This window comes from Dendroctonus ponderosae, unplaced genomic scaffold (genome assembly GCF_020466585.1).
Source record: "Dendroctonus ponderosae isolate FM_Combo_2020 unplaced genomic scaffold, Dpon_F_20191213v2 Dpon_F_20191213_2, whole genome shotgun sequence".
Lineage (NCBI taxonomy): Eukaryota > Metazoa > Arthropoda > Insecta > Coleoptera > Curculionidae > Dendroctonus > Dendroctonus ponderosae.
In genome coordinates this window covers 13172750-13192407 of record NW_026018165.1, presented here as the reverse complement: position 1 = coordinate 13192407, position 19658 = coordinate 13172750, and the positions used below count along the sequence as shown (strand labels likewise).

General features: G+C 35.6%; 2 protein-coding genes across 2 annotated transcripts in view; one reads left to right on the top strand and one right to left on the bottom strand.

Moving 5' to 3' along the window:
- The window catches only part of LOC109544562 (neuropeptide CCHamide-2 receptor), a 16205-nt gene extending 7031 nt beyond the window's left edge, over positions 1–9174 (top strand). Inside the window, exons 4-8 of the mRNA XM_019914834.2 lie at positions 861–976; positions 4164–4411; positions 7488–7608; positions 8181–8346; positions 8978–9174. Of these exons, the coding sequence (XP_019770393.2) occupies positions 861–976; positions 4164–4411; positions 7488–7608; positions 8181–8346; positions 8978–9076 (750 nt within the window). The 3' untranslated portion in view covers positions 9077–9174. The remainder of the gene's footprint in view (positions 1–860; positions 977–4163; positions 4412–7487; positions 7609–8180; positions 8347–8977) is intronic.
- On the bottom strand, positions 9103–17829 carry LOC109544561 (dihydropyrimidine dehydrogenase [NADP(+)]). The gene is made up of 18 exons (XM_019914833.2): positions 17685–17829; positions 17179–17289; positions 16981–17124; positions 16740–16928; positions 16006–16190; positions 15716–15899; positions 15430–15659; positions 15128–15372; positions 14887–15071; positions 13195–13401; positions 12976–13140; positions 12770–12922; positions 12478–12718; positions 11729–11871; positions 11127–11300; positions 10723–10968; positions 9540–9697; positions 9103–9257 (listed from the first exon to the last, which is right to left on the bottom strand). Exons 1-18 carry the CDS (start codon positions 17718–17720, stop codon positions 9179–9181), a joined length of 3075 nt encoding a protein of 1024 aa, XP_019770392.2. The 5' UTR covers positions 17721–17829; the 3' UTR covers positions 9103–9178.
- Between the last annotated feature and the right edge of the window lie 1829 nt (positions 17830–19658).

Below are 19658 nucleotides of genomic sequence, written 5' to 3'. Positions count from 1 at the left end.
AAGAAACATTGAACAAAATACTGAAAAAAACTGAGAGCTCAACAGGCCCCAGGTGAGGGATTCATTCATACATACGCTAAACCTTTACTGTGCGACTTAACCGCAATTTATTGCGCATTTTTAGCAGTTTTTAGCCAAAAACCTGGCCATACTCTGTTGGAAAACTTTTTGAATAGAAAACTATCCATTGCGCTCAAGAAAGACACATAAAGATAAATTTTCGTTCAAAATTGTCTTTATGTGTCTAAAAAAAGAATCACAAAAAAGGTTTTATGATTGCTGATTGCTGTAAAGTTCGGAAAAACCACAAATGTATGAAATATTGCTTGAATCTTTTTAAATCAGCAAATCACCCGCTTCAAGCCAAAAGAAAAAAATCACAAATTTATCTGTAAATATACAAAAGGTTTGATGGCTTTTTCTACGCCTGAAAAATTGAAAGCAGAATTCATGAAAAAGGCACGTTAAAAAATTAAAACGTTGAAACGTTAATCTTCAAACTAAGAACTCGTCGAAGAATTTCGTCTTTGTATTAATAATTGTTCGTGTATAGGTTTTGTTTGATCAATTTCGGAATCTCTCATGAAAGGAACGGCCTTTAGAAATAATTAGGGCTTTAGATTAAGGAAGACGTCCGCATCCTACAATATGGGTTGTTTCCCCAATATGTATTGTAACTGTCGAAAATGATCCGGATAAATTTTGCCATACATTTGATACTTTAGGCGTATTATAGGCGTAGGGATAATATTGAATTTCTTCAAGATCCCATTATATCGGGTGCTAATTTTCGAAGTAGCGACCGTCCTATCTATGAGCAAAATATTACTTTCACCGATTATCAACTATTTTTTTTCCAGACTAAACCCATGACCGTGTTAAGTGCAGTCATGATTTGGATAATTGCTACAGGGTGTGCGCTTCCAAACGCTTTTTTCGCCAGAATCACCCACGCGCCAATCAAGGGAAGAGAAAGGTACGTATTTATAATTAACTGCCGCAACTATTAATTAAATCATGGTGCTTACCTATTGATAATTGCAATACAATATGGGCCTATTTGCGAAAATTCCATACAAATGAGGGTTGGTTGTTTAATCGTATCAAATTCTACATAATTTGTGCCGGTTTGAATGAGGTACGAGCTTTTAATTAATATAAGGCTTGTATGTGTGTTATTGTGGGAAATTCAATTTTTCAACTCATCCTTCTGTTGCCATCTACTTAAATTAACAAGATAATTTGAAGATGTGTAACAGAATATGGGTGAGACTCCAATGTACAGGGTCTCATTGAGGTTGAGATGATGAGAGAAAATTATTTAAACAGTGTGGTTCCTTAATTTTACAATGTTCTCCTTCACACGCCTCACGTCTCAGTGGAAGAGAACATCTCGATCTTCATTGCTTCCGTAGCTCCTCCATTTCAGCAACGCCTTCTTCTTTTCTTCAACCAGTCTTTTTAATTCAGGAGTAAACCAGAGTGTTTGATTTGAGCCATCAGGTCTTATATTCACGTTCAAATATACAGAGTGTTTAAACATAATTCGAATATGCATTCGAATTTTTCAATTATGCAATAAATTTGCAATGATTTGATTCTTCTTCAATACATTTTTTTGCAAAAAGTCACACGAAAAGTATTTTCTCCCAAGAGGTAACAGATTGCAAGCTGTAACTTTCGTTTCGGTTGTTCGAAAGAAATCGATTTTATTTTTTTGAGTTGAAACTTTCATTATCTACTCAAATATATTTTCAAAGTTTTCAAACAATTAAATTATTAACTAAAAAAAGTATTTTTCTAATTTGAAGTCATAGTTTTTTACTCAAATTTAATTGGCATCTTTTTCAGCCTTTTGAAACCAACATTTTCACAGATAACTAAACAAATAAAGATTAATTTCAAAATAAAATTATCTACTGAAGCATCGCGAGCAAGCGAGATATTTCCAGTACTTGAATTTTTAACTTCAATTTGAACCGCCGATTTTAGAAAATAATTTTCATGACATGGAAAAACTAATTGCAATATAAAACACCCAAAACGTATTGTAGTCTGGGTTAATTTAACTTTTTCAGTTCCTTAATCAAAAAAATTGCCAAAATGTGTTTGTATAAGCCTTGAGTAAAAATTCACACGCCTCTGATTGCTCGCTTTTCACACGCATTCGCTTCTTCGATATAAACAATCTTCATTTATTGTCATTAATTGGCAATTTCGCAATCAACTTAGACATGAATTTATGAATGTGCACCGAAAAGTAAAATGTTTTGCAACATTCATCTGCCTCTTTGAAACTTTTGCTCAACTCGTTGCACCTAAATTAACATCATCAACTTTTCCTAATTGAGTAAATGTTGTTTCCGTTCAGTTAATTGCGCAATTGAAATGGAATAGCATCGTTTACCCGTATAATATTCTGTTTTATGTAGGCAACGGATGAAATAACTAATAAATCATTTCGTATAATTATTGTCGTAGTTCTTGTCGCAAATGATCGGCAAATTGCAAATTCCCACTTTTAACTTTCAGCATCTTGAATAGTTGCCAAGACAGGCGATAATTGAATTTTGTTTTAAAATCAATTACCTTTAAGGTGGGGAAATTTCCAATCGCGAGTTTGCTAAACTGTCGCACGACATAAAATGAAAGATTCTCTGTCGGTCATAAAATATTTAGCTGGATTTTCCTCTGACTGAATCAACCTTGGCCATTAAAGAGGAAATTGATCAATGTAAAATTCTGCAGAAAAACAACCGGATTCTTAAAAAATACTATTCAGTGGAAGATTTAATAACAAGAAAACTACATCAGTAAACTGCGCTTAAAGTATCTCAATTTATCTGCCAGTTTGTTTAGCACTTGTGGAGCAAAAACAACTTCACAGCGCTTATATTTGTTTTCATGAAATAATGCTGCATGTGCGAACTGCAACATTTTGCAAGTGAGAGGAGATGTAGAATTGTCAGAAACAGATGATCGCCCATATTCAGACTTTCCTGCTAAGGTTCAATTCGTTCCATGTCATGGAAACACTTCTAAAACATTTGAATATTTTCATAAGTTCACTTATGTTGAAAACTTTTATATTTTCCAACTTATGCCGCTTCTTATTTTTCTTCTGAGGTGGATTCTAGATCAATCAAATAAAACCCCATCATCCCTTTAGCGATGAAAAAATAGAAAACATTTATAAATCTTGCAATTCCATCAATTGCAACAGCTAATCCCCCAAAACCCATTTGATCTGGTACTCTTGCAGGAATAAATTTCGTTTCAATTTTGCTGAAAAACGCATTCATAACGTGAATAACCGTTTGATTCAAATTGCATAGTCGATATTATCTGAATCTATCTGTATGCCTTTATAAATTAAATGGACAATGTTGTAGCAAACCGTTGCATCAACTTGACGAATGATGCACAATCAATTCGATGTTTAGTTTCGCACTTGAACAGGCACATGGCGATTGACTAATGCAGACATAACTTACCTAATTTGTCCATCAGAGTGTAGTTAACCCAATTGGAAATAAATGAGGAACAAGATTTAATAGTCAACAAAGAAGTTTGTGTGATGATTTTGGGCAGCTTTGAGGAATGCAGATAGGATTCTTTGAAGATTATTGTCGCTTTCTGCTATTAATTCGTCCTACTGCTTAGACGGCGATTTTTTTGTACATTTTGATCATTAGAAGCGAGAATAATGTTAAGCTCAATCTATTTAGGCCGGATTGCAGATGACGCTTCTGCTGGTAAATTCAGCATGCCTTCCCGTCTAATAAGTTGACAAAGAGTAAATATTGCGTCGCAGGTGGAGTGATTCATCCTAAAGTCGAAGCAAGGAAGTTTTACAGTCTTAAATATTGCACTCAATCATTCTCATAATTTGCGAATTCAAAATACTCCGAACCGTCGCTAAACGCCACGTGCTCTGACTAAATGTGCACTCAGGGCAGCTTAATAGAGTGGCAGGCAGCAACAAAAACACTGATTTTTGCGTCTTTGACGAATTGTTTCACAGCAAACTGAACTGATTTTTTAAGGAACCGCATTGAATTAGAGAGTGAACGTGGAAATATGCCTGATTGGAAATGCACTTTGATTTCTTTTGGGAATTTTTCAGTGTGCTAAAGCTGAAAAAATTATTTTTTTATTTGCAGGAACGAAACCATCCCTTTCTGTTTTCCCTATCCAGATATTCCCAACTACGAAAAGTACAGTGTGGTGGTCAAATCATTAATTTACTACATTATTCCGCTAATGGTAATTGCATGTTTCTACGTCTTGATGGCAATTCGACTGCATACAAGTGCGAATGAAATGCCGGGAGAAATACGAGGAGCACAGGGAATTTCTCAGGCTAAAGCGCGAAAACACGTCGCCCGTATGGTTCTCATTTTTGTTTTCCGTAAGTATAAGCTTTAGAAAGTTGTAGAACTTTTCTTGTCGGATGGACTTTTTCCTTCATTGTTTCAACCGTTCTCTCATTTTTTAGCATTTAGACTATGCAAACGTTCTGTTATTTTTCGTATAAAAACCTTCTCGAGACGTTTGCCTAACAGAAACTTCCAATTAGAAAAACTCTTTTGTATAAATAAGGACTCGGCAACCTAGTCGGATGAAATAAGTAGAAAAATCGCCCGGAAATCAACCAAAGGAACGCGCCCGTAATAAAACCAAAAGGAGCGTTCCATTATAACGTTAGTAAGCAACTAGTTTGAATATTTTCTGGCAAGACAATGGAAGCAATTTATAACAAAAAGATTTACGATAAAATGCTCTTGCTTTAGCGGTAGTTGAAGTATTTCGAGCAGCAAAACAAACTTTTCTGGTGACTACAGAGGAGTAAAACTCTATTCAATGACTTCAAGAATTTTTTTGGAAAATGACTAAAAATTGACCAAAATATCAACATATATATTATAGGCCTGAATATACATATATTAAATATAAATATATATAAATACACATATAAAAAACCATGTTTTTTGTCCGCTCATGTTTCCACTTTCGACTTAAAATTGAATCAGTAACAGAACACCCTGTGTAAAATATAGCGACTTGCTTCCCATTCAATATTGCAAAACTGCCTTTTATCCCTTGCCAAATACGTTATTTTGCGAGCCAGAAACAAGAAAAATAACGACAAAAATAAGCAAAAAAACAATATTCAATAGATTTTTGTACACACCTGTGAAAAATGCCCCGTATTCATGAATCAATCGAAAACTCTGAATCATATAACGACAGACAACAAAGAGATTATTAATTAGGACTGAAACCTCTTCAGTTGAGAAACTCAATCAAATTGATCGCGACACTTTGTACGTTAAGTTGACTGGGAAATACTAGAAGGAAACTCAATTCTGCTTGCTATAATTGGATGTAGGTTCAGCTCTTACACTATTTCATTGATTCCGGCAAGTTTTGGAGTTTCGATTTGAAGTTGGATGGAAATCTTAGGTATGTAAATTTTCATCCTCAAACTTCACAATCTGAATGGGGTGTTGAATGCATTGCATTTAACCGCTGAAAAGTACTTGAGAAACGCTTTACACTTACGCGAAAGAATACAGTTTTGCTTTGCCAAAAGCTTCAAGGTGGTATTTTTTGTTAAATTTCGAATTCCAAGAATTGCAAAAACCAGCCTGTAAAAAAACCTTCTCAAATCAAGACTAAATCCTCAATTAATTTAGTAGTAAAAGTTTCAGCTCAGCTTGATTAAGGGTTTCCAATAAGTGCATTTTCTCGTTCCACCCCAATACAATCAGTGAAAACCCTACTCTAATGTCTTAATGTTGCCATTTCCTTATTTGTGTGTCTATAGCTTTCCAAAGTTGTTTTTCTAATAATCTGTCTGCATTATTCATCCTTTTCGGCTATATTTGAGTAGCGATTTAGTTGGAACGGTCAATTCCAGGCATTCAAGACAAACAAAAATATATTAAGTCAGGATTGGAAAAAATTGTCTTGCTTTTGTATGTTCAGTCGGCGAAGCCTGATTATTGGATGTTTTGCCTGAAATATTTGAGTTGTTTGAAAAGACAGAGTTTCCGGGATTTGCATTCAGGTACTATTAGGTTATTGAGGAAAAAACAGAAGGATTTTTCACTTTTCTGGCACTTGGGAAAAAATTGCTTTGTTCTTGTCTGCAAAGCCTGTTTGGTATTTTGCCTCAAAATTTTGTGTTGTTTGAAAAGAGCGAATTTTCGGCTTGTATTTAGCTAATATTAATTTATTAAGGAAAAACAGAAGCATTTTGAACTATTCTGGTTCTTCTAAAAAACTGTCTTGCTTTTGTATTGTTATGTCTCTAAAACCGGGTTATTGCGTATTTTGCCTCAAAATTTTGTGTTTGAAAATACGGAGTTTTCAGGTTTTGTATTCAGCTACTATTTGTTAATGCGGAAAAAACGGAAATATTTTTATCTTTTCCTTGTTCTTGTCTGCAAAACCTGTTGCGTATTTTGCCTCAAATTTTTGTGTTGTTTGAAAAGAGCGAATTTTCTGCTTGTATTCAGCTAATATTAGTTTATTGAGAAAAAACAGAAGCATTTTAAACTATTCTGGTTTTTCTAAAAACCTGTCTTGCTTTTGTATATTCTGTCTCCAAAACCTGGTCATTGCGTATTTGCCTTAAAATTTTGTGTTTGAAAATACGGAGTTTTTAGGTTTTGCATTCAGCTACTATTCGTTTTTGGGGAAAAAACGGAAGGATTTTTATCTTTTCCTTGTTCTTGTCTGCAAAACCTGTTGCGTATTTTGCCTCAAAATTTTGTGTTGTTAGAAAAGAGCGAATTTTCGGCTGCTATTTTAACTTTTCTGGCACGTATAAAAAATTGAATTATTCTAGGTGTTTTGTTTGCAAAACCTATTTGTTGGGTTTTCTCCCTTAAAATTCTGTGTGTTTTGAAAAGACAAGCGCTTCTTATTTTTTAAAGCTCAAGCTAAAACAGGCGAAAAAGTTAAATTGTTTCCAATCGTCCTGAGGATCACGTTCGGATCTTCAGCTAATAAGAAAAAGTTAGAAACGTTAAACATTAAAAGGTTTTGAATACATATTACCATTTTATCTGATCTTTGTCAGATTCTAATTAAGTCGAGAGTCGCTAGATTAAGCTAAGAGTCGATTCGATTGGTAACTTTTTCATTTCAAATGAAAACATTTTTCTTTTGTGTTTCATTTCATTCAAAAAAAATTCGCCTTAAGTCAAAAAATCGCAAGTATCTTAATTATCCACTTCAGAGAAAAATTCCAAATAGTACATTTTCTGTGCAGTAACTCCCCCTCTATTCAGTCGTGTGTTTTTAGTTTTTTAGTTATATCGGTTTCGTTTTTTAAGCGTCGCTTGAAGCGAAATACTCAACAAAAACTATTTGAAAAATGAATCCACTTCATATCACATTTATATAATTTTTATAATATATGTATTATGTAATTTATATTCGGCCAACTACTGATAATAATGATACAATTATTTCAGTGTTTTTTCTATGTTTGCTTCCGTATCATGTGTTCATGTTATGGTTCAATCTCTCCCCAAATGCCAGGAAGGAATATAACGAATGGTGGCATGCAATAAAGATAGTTGGATTCTGTTTGAGGTAAGTGACTAGTACTAATTGGATTCAGTTATCCATCTAATTGCACTTGACCTCTACCAAGCAAAATTAATTAATGTGTGTGTATTAGTGTTATTCACTGAGCGAATAATTGCCATTTGGACTCGGTGATTGAGACGATTAAAAATCTCCTAGGCGAATAAGTGATCAAGTTTTAAGATCGGCTCTAAATTAAAGAAAGTCTAGGTGGTTTAGCGTTTGGATAAAGGAAAAAGCTCTCACACAATGAGGGATGTTAAATATTTCACTTTGGCTGATTTGGAGCGCCCTTTGTATTGTTGCGCACACTATTAAAAGTAATATACGACGGTTGAAAAACGGTCGAAAAGAAACAAATGGAATCAGTGAAGCAGAAGGTGCCGTTCTATCCGAAATGAAAGCTCTTTCCTAATGCTGAAAGTGTCTTTTTGGTTTTATGAATAATTACGAATGTCGAACCGGAGTTCGTCGCGCAACGTATTTGCCGGATGTCTGGCGGATAAATTTATGCAAACAAATATGAATTTGGATAATTAAAAAATCCATATTAATTAACGCATTTTTTCTCGTCCTAGTTTCCTCAATTCCTGCGTTAATCCCGTGGCTCTTTACTGTGTGAGCGGAGTGTTCAGGGCCCATTTCAACCGATATCTTCTATGCAGGGAACCGCGATGGCCTAGAAACACTTTTTCAGGCAACTGCGAGACAAGTTTTAACTCGACTATTCGACGACATACTCAGGTAATAGTTGTCTATTTATTCAAAGTTTCTTGGGTAGATTATGGAAAATGTAAATATGAGTTTGCCTCAACTCCACATAAGCTTATTAGGGGCTCAAGTGAATAGAAACTTCGCAGTCGCGTAAATACTAGTAATAGCTAAGAAGTTTAGGGAAAACTGGATTGTTTTTGAAGCTGCAGTTTTATGGCGGGGATTTTGAAAGTAGGTAGTCGAAGGGTTCCTTCGGGCTCTTTTGCAAGTAAGTAGTTGGTTGCTTAGTGCAACGGTTTTTTATTGCAGCAAAAAATATTTTATGCGTTTAGAAAATCGTCTCTTTAGCATCTTTAACTGTTTTTTACAAACTTCTTTTTGGGTATTTCGCCTCAAAAATTTTTGTCTTTTAAAAAGACAGAATTTCCTCACGTCTTTTATTACAGATTGATAAATAGTGCTCCCATTTCTATATTTTTTATTATATTTTAAATCCCATACTATTTATCAATCTGTAATAAAAGACGTGAGGAAATTCTGTCTTTTTTAAAGACAAACATTTTTGAGGCGAAATACCCAAAAAGAAGTTTGTAAAAAATGAATCCGCCTCAACAATATAGAACTTATCTACATCTTTAACTGTAGTATGCTGTTTTTGTAGAATACGGCTGTGGACAACACGAGCCTCTACCGAAAAGACCCAGCGGTAGCCAAATACTTCGAGGAGAGTGCAAAAAAAATCGAATCTCAACTTATCTAGAACAGTTCCGAATGCAAATTCCAGACTGGCAATGGTAAAAAGTCTTGTATTTGAGGAGAGCACAATTTAAGAATAAAATATTTATTGACCACTTGAAACACGTTAATTTAGTGGAGATACTCCAACAATCAGCTTGGCATTTCCTCGCTTTATGTGATGTGGAATCTTCTTTGGCACCATCCTATAAAAAATTGTTTAATTTTCATTAAAATTGCTGCAAAAACGAGTGTTGAGTTGAATTGATGACAATCTTTGTTCTTAATGCGTCATTGGAATAGAATCCAGGCAAATAAATGTGTAGCTTTTTTTTAATGCGCATCGTTTGAGCTTGAATGTAGGCAGACAAAGGGATTATTTTCAAAAATTATTAAATGTGGGTTTTCTAGCATATGTGGTTTTTTTCTAGCGCCATAAAAGCTGTTTCCCCAGGACATGAATTTATTCGAATTGATGGAAAACTTACGTTATGCAATCCAAAATAGGGCAGACGGACAAACAAAGCGTACACCCAGTACAGTCGTCATTCACGTGCGGAATATGGCTGTTTGCATCGAATTCTATTGCTTGATATCCGGAATCGTTGCAAGCCATGTAGCATTTTCCACAGTTTATGCACATATCCTGAAATAATTTTATTGAAAAAAACTTGGCAAATCGATCTATTTCTCGTTTAAAAATGGATTAAACGAGGAAAAGCGCTTGCACGAAACGGAAATTTTAGTTTGTCAAATATTACTCTAAGTTCTCCACGAAGTTCGGAGTCTCAACAAACCCTTCTATTCTCAAGTGATTTTTGAAAAAAGCGAAAAATCTAAGATCAAATTCCATTTATATTCAAAGATACTTTTATGGTGGGACATAGTAAAATTATTAAAATTGGCTTAAAGAAAACCTGAAAACAAGGCTTTATTTCAATAATCCTCTATTATCTAGCAAAAATTGATTTTAATGTGCTCTTAATACGTTCTGGAAGCTTGAAAACTTCGCACTCTACTGGAAGAAAAAATTGCAGTGGAGGAGTTTTAACTGGTTTGTATTCAGTTGCTTTTACGTGCATTAATTGCTTCGGAGAAAAACAGGTGAAATTTTCGTTTTGAATGTACAAAATGTTTGAAAACAAGAAAATTTTCCAGTAGACTCCATTGCCAAAAGTATCAAATGTGAAATGACTTTGAAATGCAATTAGAAGCATGATGAAATATGAAATAAGTGGAAACTAAAGACGCACAATACAATTTTGCATAATGTAAATGGCAACCGTCCCTGAAACAATTTACAACCCAAATTATTCTCTCCATTTAAATAACATTTTGCGAGCGAGGGAGACTAAACTTGTTTGGCTCAAAGCTCAAGCTCTCCCATGTCACATCCCGACCTCTGTGTGATTGCGGAATCCAATCGGAACTCAAATTGTTTTTGATGAAACGTTTTACTCCCATACTGCACTAATGGAGTAAACGGGAAGTTGGTCAATGGAAAATTAGTAACTAAACGGTCTAAATTTGGATATTCACTAGCCGCATTTCAGCCAAGAAACAACTTAGGGGTCAAAGTCAATTAACAAATTTTCACGTGTTTAGATGTGCTGACTTTTTAGCTTTGAACTCTGCAAAAAGAAGAGGATTTTTGGATATTGATGTACTTACATCATCAATTAGAGCAACGACTTGCTTGGCATTATCCAGCTGTTTATATGCTCCGATGTAAGGAAGCGCCCTTCCGATTACACTCTCTACAGACAAAGGTTTAGCCACTGTTTCAGCGGTTGCATTATTGGGCGATGCGATGGCTTGATGATGCAGAAGTGCTTCGTCCGAAACGTTGTTTTCTTTGTAAAGTTTCGATAGGATCTCGGATCTTTGCTGTGCAAAACGACCAAAATGAGGCAGTTTCTGAAACAGAAAATCCATAGTTATATGGCATCAGAATCTGTACAAACAGCTAAAACGATTGAAAGTGTGCCTGAAAAACGCTGGGCTTTTGAATGCATGTTTCTTTAAATTTTCAAATCAGTGTTTTGTTTGCGCTCTCAGCGGAAAATTGAACTTACATTTCCTTGGCTATCATAAAGGGGCAAAACGGGTTTTCCTTTCTGCTGCTTTGCAGTTGGAGGACTTTGACCATCCCATCCAGGCAATCGGCCATCGAGGTAAAGCAGCGCTTTTAAGCCAGTAATATAATCTTCGACGACGGTGAAGTCTTGATTTTGAACAGCACTACAAACCTGGAAATTTGTGCAAAAAATTGGAAAAAACGAGCAAAAAACGGAATTGTTGCATTGTATTAAAAAATAGATTATTGAGTTAATTAAACTGTAAAATATATAAATAAACCGTTCAAAGATCGGTCGAAACCAGCCCTGAAAAGCGCAAGCGAATTTGTACAGATGATTCTATTTTCCCTCTTTCAGCATATGAAAACTTCCAGATGCTCCCGTTTTGAATATAAAGAAACACGAAATTTTTGGAGATCTTTGCACTAGACAATTATTTATAGACGGATTTCATTAATTGGGACAATTTCGTTTATAGAAACTCAAAAACTGGAAGTAAAACGTTTCTATCAAAAGAGATAGACTTTCGAGGCCATTCCTTGAAACTAATAAAAAATCCATTAGTTTTTAAAAAGTTTCTGAAAAGTGTAAATTTTCACCTGTACTGCCCGAGCACCAACTTGCAAAAATTCCAGAGCTGAATATGCCGAATCAATTCCTCCAACGCCCAAAATCGGAAAACCTGGAAGAGCTTGAGAGATTGCAGCGACTGCTCTTAGTCCCATTGGTCTTGTGGCATTTCCTGTAAAATTCAATTAGAAATGTTTGTTCCAAAAAAAATGCCTCAAAACCCACTTGTTTCAAAATGTCTTTAAGGCAAATGGGAGCATTTTCTCTTAGAACTACCGACGTTTATCATATAGAAATGGCTTTGTCTGAAGCAAAAAAATAATAGAACCACTTCAAACCAGTGGTTTTCTTGCCAGTAATTAAAACTATTAACTGCCAACTTTACAGTTTAACAATTAACTCCAAGACTCGAATTAACCAGTTCAATTGTTACCGTTTAGCCCTCAACCGCTGGTATGAAACGAAGTTCATTAAGAGCGACCCAAAATGTTATGAATATTTATGATAACCCTCAGTTTAATGTATCGTCTAAACTTGTAAAGTATTTTTGCCATTTTGGGGCCAACGAAATTTTGGATAGTTTTGAGTTATTGAATCTGTGACTGGAGCTAAATATAGAAGTGAATAGAAGGAATATTAAGAAGAATTACTGCATATTACTGATGAACAAAGCATGACAAAGTCTAGATTTATTTCAATTTTTAGGTCGTGGCCAGTTTTGCACTTTATTACTTTATATAAAAAAATTTAAAAGCTTTAATAATCAGAGAAACCTTACCTGAAACCCCTCCAAAAGTGGTTTTTTTCGCAGTTCCCACATGAGGCCAAGCTATGCCACTGGCATTGATTCCCATTAGTCCTGAGACGGTGTTAATGGCAGTTACCCCTGAAGCTCCGCCTTCTTTGGCTGCCCTCGCTATAGTCACTATATCCGTAATGTTTGGAGTCAGTTTGACGAAAAAGGGAATTTGAATGCTGTCCCGAACCCATCCGCAAATATCCCTAACCAGTTCTTCTTTCTAAAAACATGTTGGCTGTTAATCAAGAAAAACTGTACCTTAAGAAGTTACCTGACCACAAGCGAGCCCCATTCCAGATTCCCCCATTCCATGAGGGCAGCTCAAGTTCAGTTCCAGCATGTCAGCGCCGCTTTTTTCAGCTTTCCTCGACAGTTCCCTCCAATCCTCCTCGATATACGCGCACATAATCGAAGCGATGATGACCTAAACCGGTTCCAAACCCTCCATTTATCCTTCAGCCTCAGTTGTTGGCTTACCTTTGTCGGAAAGTCCTGCTTCAGCTCCTTGATCCCCTGCAACCAAAATTCGCAGTGTTTTTCCGAAATAACTTCGATGTTCAGAAATGAGCCTTGCTGGGGTCCATAATTTCGTCCCGATGTGGTGCCTCGTACTATTCTGGGACTAACGTTGGTCACTTCATCCTGACCAAAATTAAATGTTGTCGTTTCCCAGTTTTTTTTTCAGTTTTTTTCTACCTTGTCCAAGCAAAACGTTTTGGTTACAACAAAGCCCCATCCCTGCTGGAAACTGCGCCGGATCATAGCAGGAGTGGTGACAGGAGGTGCTGAGGCTAAACCGAAAGGGTTCTCGAACCGAACCCCACAAACCTCCACTGAAAGGTCCACTTCGTCTATTGGAGTGTGGAATAGCGGTAGCTGTGGAGTGCTTTCAGAGGATATGCCCTGGAACCACGTTTAACTTTGACTATTTGAGTATGCAAGTGAAAAGTCTACAAATTTTCTGGCTTCATATTGAAGCTGATACTGCACTAGATCTCAACAGGAACAAGTTTAAGTGGAAAAACCGCAAATTATTTAAGAAATTTTGGTAGTTCGAAGGAGCATGTGAGATTTTACAAACATGTTTTCTTGACTAATGAATGGACATTTTCACCCCTAAAGTTCTGTAAAAATATGCAGAAAATGATTCCAAATTGGGGTCCCAAAATTGCTTCAAGCGAGATTTATGAAGTTCACAAAAACTCGCAAAAAAACCCGCAAAAAACCAAAATTTTTGACGAAAAACCATTTTCCCTGCTTAACCGCTGCTTATACAGGTTGAACCAGTTTCCACAGCGGAAACTTTAAGGAACGATAGAGAATCGAAAAATATGAGTTTGCATTTTAAGCGATATTCGAAAAATGCTTCGTTAAGGAAAAAGTTTGGCTTAAAAAAATCAAATTTAATAATTGTTACCAGACGGCTGTGGATGTTTAAACGAAATTTTGCAGGCATAACTATTTTTCAATAAAAACCGTTTTTTTTGTTTTGTCAGTGTCCGGTTATGTAAGTTAATGGATGTTATTTAGGAAAAAATTATACGCCACTGCTTTTTCATCAAATCAAACTCACATTCGGATTCTTCACTCATTTTTGAAGATTAAGTTCATTTTTTTGTGCGCTTTCCAGCCAAAAATAAAAAATAATTAATAATAATTTCATGAAAATGGAATATAGTAAAGTCACAATCGTTGGTTGTATCACGACAAAAATTAAATAATGTTTCTGAAAGAAGTCAATTCAATACATTCTTAGCATTATCTAACCATATTTATTACAAATAGTTATTATGATTTTATAATGTTTTATTATTTTTAAATGAAAGCTGATTTATACAGATAAACTGAAAGAAAATTTCAAGTCTTGAAACTCGTTAAAACTGATTGCAGAAACTAAAAGTGGTTTTTATTTTACGAGAAAGTGGCGTATAACTTTTTCGCTTAAAAACAGCCATTAACGTGTTAGTACGTGGAAACAAAAAATGTGGTTTATATTGCAAAAGAAGGTTATTTAAAATGTGGTTTAATTATCCACAACTATTTGAAAACAATCAACAATTTTGATTTTTTACAGCCAAACTTAAACATCCTGTATTTCGTGAACAAAGCGTTTGTTTTTCGATTTTCTCACATTTCAGCTCTGGAAATTGAGTCACCGTGCAAACTTCAGAATCATCAGTTGAATCAACGAGAAAATACAGTCTTTGTATGACAACGCAAGCTCGAAAATTGGTAAAATTGATTGAAATAAACTGATAAATATTAAGAAAAACGCCGTATTTTAAGGTTTAAAGATGGATTCGGAAGGCGCAAAAGTAATGACAAATTTTGCATCCAAAAGTAACAGTTGCTGTAAAAATAGAGTGAACTAAAAACCAAATTTCTTACTTGTAAGGCACAATGAATAAACCAAGCGGCCGTTTTCCCATCATTTACAGATTCCACTGTAGTTTCAGCCACTCCTCCTATATCGCCCCCAATCCAGACCTTTGGATGTGAACTTTGCAAGGTTCTGGGATCCACCATCGGCAAATTAGAGCTGTTTAACATCAGCGGCCTCAAAGCTTCAATAGCTGCAAAACCACGGATGCAGAGTTTTTCGAATCAATAATTGCTCAGAAATCCTCACTATCCGAATCTTGCAGCTCTGAGCCAAAGGCCGAAATCACAAAATTGGCTTTCAGCGTTGTTAACTGCTCAGAGTCGGTGATCCATTGGCCATTTTCCAGCTGCTCACACCGAGCGAATGTGACTGAGGAAATCCGGGAGTTTTTCACGTTCACTTTGTGCGGACTTAAGAAGCCGACTAATTCGCAATGTTCCTCTACGGCAGCGGACACTTCTTCTGGGACAGCCCGGATGTTCTGGAAGCCCCTGAAATGGAAAAAATAAAATCCAACACCCAAGAGATTCATATTATGCTGCGCCAACCTGCGAAACACCACAAAGACTTTTCGGGCCCCACATCTTAAGGCAGAAGTGGCGCAATCAAAGGCAGTATCTCCAGCACCTAAAACCAGCACGGTTCCATGGAGGGAAGGAAGCGATGAGGTTCCACTAGAGCAGAAACCCTTTTTTGAGCAACGCGCCACCGATGGCAGGAAACTTTTGGAGGTGTAAAAGCCGCTGCTTTCATTGAGATCGGCGAAAATTGGGTTTACCTACACAGTGAAGATGTTGGTCGATCGAGATTTTTCTTCAAAGATGTGGTTTTTACCTTGGGAGTTGGCAATCCGATTGCAATAAACGCAGCATCAAACTCCTGAACTAGTCGTTGTACAGTGATATCAGCAGTTGAGAGGGATCTTTCGAATTCGACCTGAACCCCTAAGTCTCCAACCAAATTCGCCTCAAAGTCGACGACGTGTTGAGGTAGGCGATATTGGGGAATTTCCCATGTGCTGGAAAAAACAACTTTGCAATTAAGATATTGATTTAATGGGAGGTGAAGAACTGCGGTCGAATTGTTTAAAAGCACCTGGACTTGGACTTTTTCTTCAAAATTACCTCAATCCTCCTAAGACTTTTTGCTTCTCAAAAATGGTAATGTTGTCATATCCAAGTCGGCCCAAAAATGTTGCACAAGACAGTGAAGCAGGTCCTCCACCTACCAAGGCGATTTTTGCATCTGCCTGCTTCGGACGCTCCATTTTAGGGTTGCGAGTTTGAGGAATTCCCATTTTACTAAATACCTAGAAAACCAAACTGTGGTAGTAGCGGATTAGGAAAATTCTTCCGACTAAACCAAACTTTCAAGGAAGGTTCAGTAAGATACAGGGTGTCCCTTACACACATGAGCAAAGCGGTACATTCTTTGGCTCAAAAGAAGAATCAAGTTTTTTTTTTAATGTAAAACTCAAACTTTACTGGAAACTGGTGAATTCTTGAGTCTCTGGAAGCAAAATTTTTGAAACTTTTCATTTGGCATCTGGAATTCACTTAGTTTTCTGAGTTGATGATTGACCGGAATTCACAGTTTTTGCGCAAAAAACTTTGTCGTCTACCACGATATTTTCAGTTAATGTCCGAAATGTTAACAGAAATAGCAGACTTTTTGGATCAACGTTAGGTCAGAGCGTCTGCTTTTGAGCCAGAAAATGCTACAGTAAACTTCTGGTCATGTGCTCAGTATACTCAAAGTTCAAACTGGAAATTCTTGTGGCTTTTAGGCAGAAAATATTTTCCCCAATTGTAGCACATTTTCTGTTATCAGTTTTTATGAGTTTCCTGATGTTACTTACTTCTACAGCAAAATGTTGCAAGCCTCCAATATTAATCGGGCCTTCTTCGGTGGCGGCTAAATTGCATCCTCCAACACACAAGTCGCTGGTAGGACAAACCATTCCACAGGTAAGTCCCAAAGGATTGTCGCTTAGGATGGTTTTAGCTGCTCCATAAAAGTTTCCATTGGAAATTGAGGTGATGAAGGCCTTTAATTGAATTAGTAGCAGAGAAAATCAGGTAGTTCCTCTTAAAATCTACCTTGATGTCCAGTTGAGTTGGGCAGGATTTTTGGCATGGAGCATCCGCACATTTAAGGCATCGGGCCGCTTCTTTCAAGGCTCCCCGCTCAGAAAGCGTGGTCGGTTTGATGTCAGAAAAGTTATTTTCCAATGGCGAACATGTCTGAAATTAAAGTTCCTGGCGATTTTGCATAATTTTATATTTCATGGTTTTTACTTGGCACTTTTTATCAGCGTTTCTTTTCCAAAGAGCCTTGTTCTGTTTGGTGGCACTGGTAGGGACCAAAGTCGAGAATTTTCGCACTTTTGGGTTGAGCGCCAAAATATCCTGCAGACAATATCACGCCACTTATTATGGATTTATGTGATGTAGATAGATTTTAGTTCGTTGTCTTTAAGTAAATTGTTTCATAGCTTTTTAACTTCCCATAAAACTACCAGAAAATTATATTTTACTACTTATATTTCATTTTCTGCTGAAGCTTGCAGCTGGTATCTGACAAAAATCTGTGCTTTCGCAAAATAACAAATCAAACAAACGCGGCTTATTGTATTATTTCCCATTAAGATGTTGTTGGCCTTCAAAATAATGCACCTTTTTGCAGAATTGCATAGTTAATTATTCACATATGGGTGCATTCAAGTAGAAAATGAAACATTGAGGCAACTGCTTATTGTGAGCCGATAAATGCATGTTATTGTTAGTTAGTTAAAATTAGTTACCTCAATATCTGGTAAATCCGCACTAACTTTCGCCATGATAAAACACACTGGCTTCGATCACAACTATGTTCTTGAACTAAATGAAATTTACACGATGTCAAGCTACTAAGTACCAACAACCAGACATAAAATTCCTCTTATCAGAACTTGAGATAATGCAAACGATAATAGATAAATAAATGTTACTTGCTGCCTTGATCAAACTTAATGTATATTTGAGTTGAAAGTAGGTAATTATTCCATTAATCCCTAACTTAGGTACTTGTGCTGGCTGTATATTAACAGTATGGCTGACTTGAAGCATGCCACTCCTAGCAAGTGATTTATAGATTGTTAGCGTTTTTTTCCATAAAATTCTTAAAAAATATAAAAATCCAGAAAGTTAAATTTGCTGTACGAACAATAAACCTTGTGGCACTCTCCACTTGATAAGATAATTCCAATCAGCTAAATACCTATTTGGCAAAGTATAGTGAAATCGAGGCTGATTTAGTAATCGAAACTGGAAAATTGAAACTAAGTCACGTCGGTTTTGGTACTTTTCTATAGGCCTGGATAACACTGTGTTAGTTGCGCTATTGAGTTGTTGCCGCTCTCTGAGTTAACGAGTTATGACTCATCGGTTAATGAGTTATAATTCATTTGTTAGAGGTTTACGAGACCCAAAACTGGAATTTGCACATCTAAACAACGAGTTTTTTTTTAAAATTTATCTCTTTATTTTTTTGCATAAAAGATTCAGTTTACCACCATTTTACAGTAAAACGTTAGAAAAAATGCGGTTTTTCTGTTTAGAAATATTGACCTAAAAGTGAAGAAACCCCAGTTTTCAAGAATTTCCAAATAAATGATTTTAAACTTTCGCTTTTTCCGTTGGGGGAAATATTTTTAGAAAAAGTTTTATGGCTTTTTCCATAATTCGAAGCTGCAAAAAGTTTTCCCAACATTTTTGCAAAGCGGTTAAAGAGGCGAGTGTTCCAATAAAATAAATGAAATAATTTTTCACATAAGTATTTTAAGTCAAACTAAAAAATAATGCGATTTTTGCGTACAAAGAGTTGCTTATTAGAAACTTTGCTAAAACTGGAATGACCTGAAAATTTAAAGGAATTTCAGAAATCTTCAGAGCGATGAGGGCGGCGAATTTTCGCAATAATTTTTTGTAAACTTTTGCTCTGTGGTAGTTTTTTTAAGATGGTCCTAATTACTTTCGGTGAAAAACTGAATAAAACTATTTGCTTTTTGTGCCAAACTCGAAGCTAAAAAGAGTTTTCTAAAGTTCCCTGCAAACCGATGAATGGGACCAATTTTCTAGAAAAATTAATGTTGTTATTTTTGGCTGAAAAGACTCCATTGTCATATTGTCAACAAGGAAGACAATAATCAGAAAATAATGCTTTTTTACGTTTTGGATTAATAACTTCCAGTTTTGTGATCGGTTTTGGAGAAAACTGTAACGGTTTTAGTGAAAAAACGGGAGGATTTTATTTTCGTTTTTGTCTCGAATTTGACACTGAAAAACTTTTTGGAAATTTCTTACAAAGCTATGAATTTATCTTGTAATTTTTCGCGTAAAAGTCCTCCAGATCATCAGTATTTTTAAGTGAAACTCTACAAAGCGTTTTTGAGTAGAAAGAAAAGCAAAAAAATTAAGTCAATACTAAAAAACCTCATTTTTTATCAAATTCTACAGTCTTTAGAGGAATTGAGGTGACGAGATTTCCAAATAATCTGTTATAAACTTTCGCTTATTCTGTTCGTTTTTAGAAAGAAAATTGTTTGATTTTTACGAAGCGACGAAGGATTCGAAATTTGTGTCATAATTTTTCGCGGAAAATACCCTGAGATTGTCAGCATTTTTAAGTGAAACTTTAGAAAGTTGAGCATTTAGAAGAAAGAGTAACTTGGCTAAAACTGGAAAATTCTGAAATTTGAAGACATTTTAAAAATATTATTAATAAATGGCCTTTAAAA